At 34.3% G+C, this 8,783-nt stretch overlaps 1 protein-coding gene across 1 annotated transcript in view; it reads left to right on the top strand.

Moving 5' to 3' along the window:
• LOC125682923 (eukaryotic translation initiation factor 4 gamma 2-like) overlaps positions 1 to 8,363 on the top strand; it is a 35,933-nt gene extending 27,570 nt beyond the window's left edge. The window contains exons 20-29 of the mRNA XM_048923491.2: positions 588 to 859; positions 1,209 to 1,301; positions 1,479 to 1,561; positions 1,725 to 1,857; positions 3,355 to 3,613; positions 4,101 to 4,305; positions 4,395 to 4,506; positions 5,307 to 5,403; positions 5,732 to 5,853; positions 6,360 to 8,363. Coding sequence (XP_048779448.2) covers positions 588 to 859; positions 1,209 to 1,301; positions 1,479 to 1,561; positions 1,725 to 1,857; positions 3,355 to 3,613; positions 4,101 to 4,305; positions 4,395 to 4,506; positions 5,307 to 5,403; positions 5,732 to 5,853; positions 6,360 to 6,419 — 1,436 coding nt within the window. The 3' untranslated portion in view covers positions 6,420 to 8,363. The remainder of the gene's footprint in view (positions 1 to 587; positions 860 to 1,208; positions 1,302 to 1,478; positions 1,562 to 1,724; positions 1,858 to 3,354; positions 3,614 to 4,100; positions 4,306 to 4,394; positions 4,507 to 5,306; positions 5,404 to 5,731; positions 5,854 to 6,359) is intronic.
• The last annotated feature ends 420 nt before the right edge of the window (positions 8,364 to 8,783 follow it).

The raw sequence follows: 8,783 nt of genomic DNA, 5'->3' as shown, positions 1-8,783 counted from the left end.
TATGGGACTTAAAACCAGAACTGATAAATGGTACTTCAAAACTAGTTTGCCAACTCTAGATTTCTTCTCAGCAAGGCTTATCCACTGAAGATGATAGATATCCTTGGTGCTCCAGTGATGTCATTTGGCTTGAAAACTTGTAACTCGCTTCCAGAAAAGTATTAACAGGGAATCATAAGCTGCCCTTTGTTATTGTCAAGTAAATATCTGATATAGTACATGCATCCGAGACACTGATGACAGAAATAACACAAAACCACATTTGGAATTTATTTTTTTTTGATGACAATAAAATTCGCCATGCTGCACCATTTGAATAGATGCAGGTAAGCCTGAGAAACAGATAATTTATTTCATGGCATTATATGCATATTGGTATCAGTTGTGTATTGAATGTATTTCTTAGTAAAATACATGTACATCTTCATGATGGGATAACACCTACGTTTAACGGTTTTCTGATGAATTTGTCTAATTAACAACACATAGAAATTTCAATGTTATAGTATTATATGAAATATACCGGAAGTTTATAGCACAATAGAAAGAAATTACATGTATTTGACTGGTGAAATTTGCTGTTTTAGATAATGCACCTAGGGATCTGCCACCAAGATTTGTCAAACTGGCACAACAGCAACAATCACAAAGTGCTCCTCCAGGGGCAATGAATGGAACAGCTGTTGTCATAGTACCTCCTAATGAAGAAATCAGTCTGAGACCAGCTAAGAATTTTAATGTATTCAAACCAAATTCACCTAGTAACTTGCCAAGGTCAACACATTCCACAGTGGCTCCTGCTGGTTCAATGAGAATGACTGCGGCCCCAGATCCACCAAAACCTTTACTCAACAAACAGGTATTCTGAAATACTGTTTTTAAATCATCATTAAAAAAAAAAAAAATTATGTACTCCGACCCACATTTTTCAAGGTGGGTCGGTAGGTAGGTGTTTTTGTTTGTTTGTTTTTTAATGTCATGAAATTTTTTAATATTTAGTTTTAAAGTAAGGAGAATTTTCTATTTTTCAAGGGAACCAAAAAAAAACAACAACAAATGAAATTTAAAATTGCTGAAAAAATGATTGGGTAGGAGCAAATTTGACGGGTCGGTCGGAATACATCAAACAAATCAATTTTTATTTTTGGCCTAATGATTCTGATGTACTAAGTACACAATATTTATAGATTACCACTTTTGTTTTTCAGCCTCAGATAACCATTAAACAGGTGGAAAGTAAGGAGAAACCGAAGTCAAACAAGAGATTTACACCCAGCAAGGATGAAGCGCATAAAATTGTGGTGAGTATCGGTATCCGTGTAAGGAGTAAGAAACTCTGATACAAGTACCTGCATTTTAATTTGATTGTATCAAAGTACAGGTAAAAACCTCAAATATGATAGAATTTGATCTGATTTATCAATGTCATTTCACTGACATCCATGAATGTATATGATACTTTTAATTTCTATTTGCAGGAAAATTTACTGACGGACTACTTGACTAGCAATGAAACCAATGAGGCCCTAACAGCTTTCAAAGAGATGTATGCTCCGAAAAAGTAAGTCAGCCAAGTGTAATGAATTGATAGGAATAATATAGTAACTAAAGCTACTCCATTCCACATACATGTGCATGTGCCTTGTTACATAATGAACCTGGAGTACCTGCTGCTCTTGTCCTTAAACAGCTGATTGATATACATGTACATTGTTGTGTTTTAGGTACATACCAGAGCTGTTGACAAAGATGATGAAGATTACAGTAGGAAAGTCTGATGATGACAGAGAGAAGATGATGATGTTGATCTCAGCAATGAAAGCGGACAGTCTCATCACATCAGATCAGTTTATGGAGGTAACAATTTGTCTAAAAGTTTTAATGGGCGGAAAACAGCATTAGTACACAATCAGTCTAATTAAAATTAGATGTTGGATCCGCTCATATATTCGCTACACAAACATCTAACCAACATCCCATAGAGGGTCACGTCAGAGGTCAAATTTGCAACAGCCAATCAAATTTCCCCCTTCATATTGATAGGGTATTATCCCACAATTCCATGTATTGTTTACGCAAGGAAGAGCAAAAAATGGCGGCACCCACGATCGTGACTTATTTATCGCGTGTTTTGTTTAAATTTTAAACTATGGCGACATCGGGGGATCTTTTCTTGTATACTTCAGCAAAGATGACAGTTAAGTAACTGTTCTTGTTCATTTTCAAAGCCTCGAGATCAAATATATTCAAAGCGGTTTTAATCGCTTCCATTTCTTCATCGGTCGCCATCTTTGATAAGTAACCAAATACAGTATATAATGAGGATTTTCATTGGATGCCAATGACATTCCACCTTTGTAGCGATTGGTTAATTTTTCCTGCAAATTTGACATATGACGTGACCCTCTATGGGATGTTGTTAGATGTTTGTGTAATGAGTATGTGAGCAGATCTAACCTCTAATTTTAATTAGATAGGTACACAATTTGTCTGCACTGAAAGTTTTAATGGGGGGGGGGGGAGGGGGGGAGCATTAGAACACAATTTGTTCACACTGAAAGTTTTATTGGGGTGGAAAACAGCATTGGTACACAAATTTGTTTGAACTGAAAGTTTAATGGGGCGGAAAACAGCATTGGTACACAATTTGTTTGTACTGAAAGTCTTAATGGGGCAGAAAACGGCATTGGTATACAATTTGTTCGCACTGAAAGTTTTAATGGGGCAGGAAACAGCATTGGTACACAATTTGTTTGTACTGAAAGTCTTAATGGGGCAGAAAACAGCATTGGTATACAATTTGATCGCACTGAAAGTTTTAATGGGGTGGAAAACAGCATTGTTACACAATTTGTTTGTACTGAAAGTTTTAATGGGGCGGAAAAAACAGTATTGGTACACAGTGGCATGTACACGCAATAAATTTGTTAATGTCCTTGTAACATGGCATTTTTATTATCTGAATAATGGACACATTAATGAATGCATATATACTTGATGGGAGATTTTATATGATATTATTCTCTTAATGAGAGATTTTATATATTATTTTCTCTTGATGGGAGATTTTATGTATTATTCTCTCTTGATGAATGATATTGTTCTCTCTTGATGAATGATATTATTCTCTCTTGATGGGAGATTTTATATGGTATTATTTTCTCTTGATGGGAGATTGTATATTATTCTCTCTTGATGGGAGATTGTATGATATTCTCTCTTGATGGGAGATTTTATATATTATTCTCTCTTGATGGGAGATTATATATATTATTTTCTCTTGATGGGAGATTGTATATGATATTATTCTCTCTTGATGGGAGATTGTATATGATATTATTCTTTTTTGGGCAGGCTCTTCAGACAGTGTTTGAACATATGGGGGAGATGGAGACGGAGTTCCCTTTGATTCGGTCCTATGTATCTACATTTGCAGCCAGAAGTATCACAGGTCAAATTGTGACTCTGAATGATCTGGCAGAACCGTTGGAAAATGGAGCTCACTACCCCCTCTTTTTGATCTCACTGCAACAGATGCATAAAATCAAGAGCAAAGACTGGCTCACCAATATGTTCAATGAGAGTAAACTGGATTTAATCAAAATGTTGCCAGGTATATGTAACTTACAAATAATTGATATTTATGTAGTATGCACAATGGTGGTTAAAGCACCTGCCTTGACAATAATTGTGTGATTTACCCATACAAGTGGCTGGAAAGTCAAAATTCTAGATTTTTTTGCATTGTGTGGATTGTACATGTAGTTGACGTTTGACAATTTTGTATATTAACAATCCCAACATGATTTTGCTTTGAGAAACTTTGAATATATTGTGGATTATTTGATAACTTACAATGACATCATATTACCACATTGCACAATAACATTGATGGTACAATGGCAATCTGACTACGTTGAAGAAAGCAACAAGGCTGTTCTAAATTGTAGACTGACAAGTATAGAGAGGTTTAAGAAATAGGATATTTCAATAGCAATTTATAAAACACTTCTAAATATTCAATTTGTTTACACAGCATTGCATGTTAGCAGTATAATTGGTGTCAGAAAGTAAATGTTTAATGTGAAGTGAATTTGTAGAAATTGACCAAAAGAAAGAGCGCATGATGGAGATCCTGGAGGATAGGGGACTAAGCTTCCTGTTCCCCCTCCTAAGAGTCCAAGCAGAGCTGTGGAAAGAGATGCAAACAGACCCGAGTGCAACAGGACTGTTTAAGTGGATCAAGGAGCATGTCAGCACTGACCTCCATTACACCACTGGATTCCTGAATGTACTTACTACAAGGTATGTTGTACTGTCTTTGCTTAAAATAGATAAGGCTGAGCATTTTTGACTAGAACAGCTGTGTAGTAATTAGTTGTTGAATCTTTCAGTTTGATGAAATATGTTACCCAAGATTCAACATTGGAAGATGATGTAGACATCACAGTTGCCCCAGAGAAGGCATTGGCTGACAAAGAAAAACAGAATTTGGAGAAAATGAAGGTATTATTTGAATCCATCACAAGGACTGTAAAACCTGAACGAGCTCATTTTTTACCAAAGGCTCAGAGTTATATATGTATTGTAAAATCCAAGTGACATGATAGAGTGGAGAAAACTGAACTCAGTCGTGTGACCTGGACAAGTATAGAAGAAAAAAAACAGTATATTGAAATTAAAAAGGATAACTCTACATTGAATTATCTTTCTATTACTTGTTCTTAGACAATACAAAAGCACCTGTGCAAAAATTACTTGTCAATTTACCCCTGTTAATTCATTAAGCAATAGAAAATACTGTTACAAAATATTTAAATCAAATTGAAGGTTTAGCCTTTAAATATCTTAATTACATTTAAAACCATTTTATCCTTTAAAAGGTATTTGAAAATGTGGTATTATCTTATTAATTGGCAATATTCATATCAAATACATTTTACTCCAGTGTGTTTTAAATAAATTTCCTTAGGTTAGCCTTTTGGTCGATTTAAATGGCCATTGTTGACTTATAGTATAGAAATGACCATGCTTGTCATTGCATACAAGGTTTGCGAGAAATCTTGTGGTTCTCTACAACCTGTCATAGTGAAAAGTGAATAAAATTATCTGTATGAAAGGGGTACTCCGTCCTACCAAGTTTATAGTTAAATCAGACAATATACATAGGTAGAATATTAAAACTTATTTCAAAAGTGAGTTCTTATCTCCCAGGTGCTGACGATTAACAATGTAACAGATTCATTGCATCATGCTAAACTCTCTTCACCTATGAAATGTTTTTGAAAGCATCCTTCCATTTTCAGGGAGTTTTACAGATGTTCCTACATGAACATGTAGATCTGCAGATTGCAGCTCTATATGCAGCTCAAGTCTTTTGTTACACTCATGGATTCCCTAAAGGTAAGGGACATGGTGAAAATGTAATCTCATGTAGAAAACACTGAACAGGGGTTTATACTTGTATTGACATACTGTTCACTCTACTTCAAGAAGAAAAGGGGGGGGGGGGTAGTTACATGGAATACTTTGACCATCTTTGAAATTTGTTATAAACAATTTTCTTTCGTAGCATAGTGCATGTTATACTGATTTTATGCTGTGAACAGTACTCTCATACTGATTTTATGCTGTGAACAGTACTCTTATACTGATTTTATGTTGTAAACAGTACTCTCATACTGATTTTATGCTGTAAACAGTACTCTCATAGATTTTATGATGTGAACAGGTATGCTGCTACGTTTCTTCATGAATCTGTATGACATGGAGGTTGTGGAAGAAGAATCGTTTCTGAAGTGGAAAGAGGAGGTCAATGACCAGTATCCCGGAAAGGGGAAGGCACTGTTTCAGGTACTCTTATTTCATCCATTAAGCATACGAGTGGACAGGCACAAATATTCAATACTTTTCTCAAACAATGTGGATTTTGGTATTCTGCTGGGGAATTGTAAGGAAATGGTCTGATTTGGGGTGCTTACAAACAGAAATTGTTCTTGAAATTGGTAGTGTTGCTTTAGTCTAAAGATATTTTTGAATGGATTGACATTGTGCATAAGAAAAGAAATTATCATTGCGAAATTAGTTGAAAATACAACCCTTCAGTTATGTTATTGGGACCCTGTGGCAAAACTGTGAGCACTCTGTAGTAATCGCAGTCTATTACACTTTTCTATGATGCAATATCTTGTAGTTTTCAAGAAACTGTCATATTTCGCACCATGTCTAGAAGACACCTTTAAATTTTGAGGTCAAAGGTCACATCACATGAGAAGTCCCAACTGTTAGTATTTAGTGGGGCCGTGTTTGATTATGTCAGTTTTCTGGTTCTCTTTGCATATAAACTGGTGCATTTGTAGGTGAACCAGTGGTTAACTTGGTTAGAGCAGGCTGAGGAGGAGAGTGATGAAGAGGACTAGAGAGTAGAGCGATAAAATGCTGAGGAGAATGCAAGGATGAAGACTCTTTCCATCTTGGATGTTGTCAGCATTTTTGTTGTTTGAAGCCTATTTGTGCACCCAAAACTATAATGCTATAACATTTGTGCATTGATGTGAAAAAAGCTCAAAACATCTTTGTTTGATCATTTGTAATACTGAACTGAAAACATTTACATGGAGAGACCCACCATTCAGAAGAAGAAATTCACGAGAGTCCAACTATAATGGATTCAGACCAACTGGAGACTTTTGAATCTGAAACTTAGAAATGTGTATCAAAGGAAAAAAATATACATATATTGTCAAAGGAAAAAAATATACATATATTGATATGTAACAAAAATTATGCTTTGTTTAAAAACTGCCATGTATTATTTATTAAGCTAAAATGAAATTGGACTGAATGTTTGTTGCTTGCTTTTAAAGGAGTATTTGTAAATTGAACAATCGATAAATGTTATTGTATTAATTGTTATAACATCATATTGTGTGTATTGACATTAAATTTCATATGTACAAGGGCAATGAATTAGCAATCACAGCCATGGAGAATGGGTTATCATTGAAAAGTATACAACATATATATGTAATGGTAATGGGTATGATCTGTAATTCTGATATATATGTTCGTTTTGAGTAAATGTGTTATTAAACTTGCAAACATTCTAATGTCCATCTTGTTTTCGCCCCGAGTAGATAAAAAGGTGATTTGTTACAAAGTTCTTATTCTGCTTATGTCATTCAATAGTGGAATTCTTCTACATTATATCTAGTAGCATGATAAAGTATGGTGTATTGAAATATTCCTGTCTGTTAGAGTTGAAAAATGGACAGGCCCAAGATGGAAAAGGACAAAAACACTATGGACAATGTAAGATAAAGCTGGAGAAATGGTAGTCAAATTGTACTACAGCATTTATAGATTTAAAATGCACCTACCAATTATTTGTCATACATGTATTTCTGTATTATACTTAATCTTATTTAGAGCAATGCATGCCTTAGATAAGTGTTTAAATGTGATTTATTTATTACGGTATTTTATGTTTGACCTTTAAGTAAACATTAAGTGGAACTCTTAAAATGAGGGTTTGAAAATCTTGAAGTATCAAAAATTAAATTTTTATCACATGATTAGCAAAGATTTGTATTCATTGTATTTTTGAACTTGTACTTGAAAGTTAAAGAAAAATTTATACTTTATGAAAATAAAGCTACCAGTGTTGGCTCTGCTTATGGATATTTTTTAAATTTATATTTTTACAGTCCATATTTGTTTCTTATAGAATTTAATTATAGTAACATGTACATATGTTAGATTTTTTTTTTCTACATGTATATATTCAATATAACCAATATTCTTGAACATTTACGGTTTAGAGGAGAAAAGGTAAATATACTAAACAGATATAAAAAGAATACAAGGTATTACATAGATATACAAGAAGTAGAGATGAATAGTGTGCATATGGTTTATTGTACATAAATGCTACAATATTTTGTCATAGTCGGGTTTCAAAGCAAAAAAGATTGTTTTCATTCTCCTTCCTGTCATGGTATAAAACAGCAGATCTTGATATGTAATCTGCTCTGGAATTGACAAAATGATTTTTTAAGAACTAAAGTCAAAAGCTCAGCTCATCCTAGATTGATGCATGAAAATCATGAACCAGTATGAAAAGATTACAAAATGTTTAGGATACATATTGCATCATGTTAGGTGGTTTGTAGTATTTGCTTCTAGGAAATTTAAGGCTGAAGTCATTTTTTCAATGTATTAATTAAATGGTAATGTGTATTTCTCATTTTGTCAGAAAAGTTCCGAAACCATTTTGCTGTATAAATATACATTACATATTAATCAATCCCAACTTCTTTCCGCTTTTAATCAGCTTTATGAAAATAAAAAAATTATGTACTGTACATGTAATTGACTTGTGTTTTGTTTGTTATCCTTGTCAAATTTGAAAGGTCAAGGTCGCTTGAAGGAAATTTTCATTAAATGACAAATAGGAATGATACATGTACATGTACCTTGCATAAAGATCAAGTCTACTACTGATTGTCAGTGGCACACGCAAAGATCACGGCTACTACTGATTGTCAGAGTGGCAAACACAAAGATCAAGGCTGCTACTGATTGTCAGAGTGGCACACACAAAGATCAAGGCTGCTACTGATTGTCAGAGTGGCACACAGATCAAGGCTGCTACTGATTGTCAGAGTGGCACACACAAAGATCACGGCTGCTACTGATTGTCAGAGTGGCACACACAAAGATCACGGCTGCTACTGATTGTCGGAGTGGCACGCAAAGATCAAGGCTGCTACTGATTGTCAGAG

The sequence above is a fragment of the Ostrea edulis genome, chromosome 6 (genome assembly GCF_947568905.1).
Source record: "Ostrea edulis chromosome 6, xbOstEdul1.1, whole genome shotgun sequence".
In the NCBI taxonomy this organism is placed as follows: Eukaryota; Metazoa; Mollusca; class Bivalvia; order Ostreida; family Ostreidae; genus Ostrea; species Ostrea edulis.
This window is presented reverse-complemented; position numbering and strand designations above follow the sequence as displayed.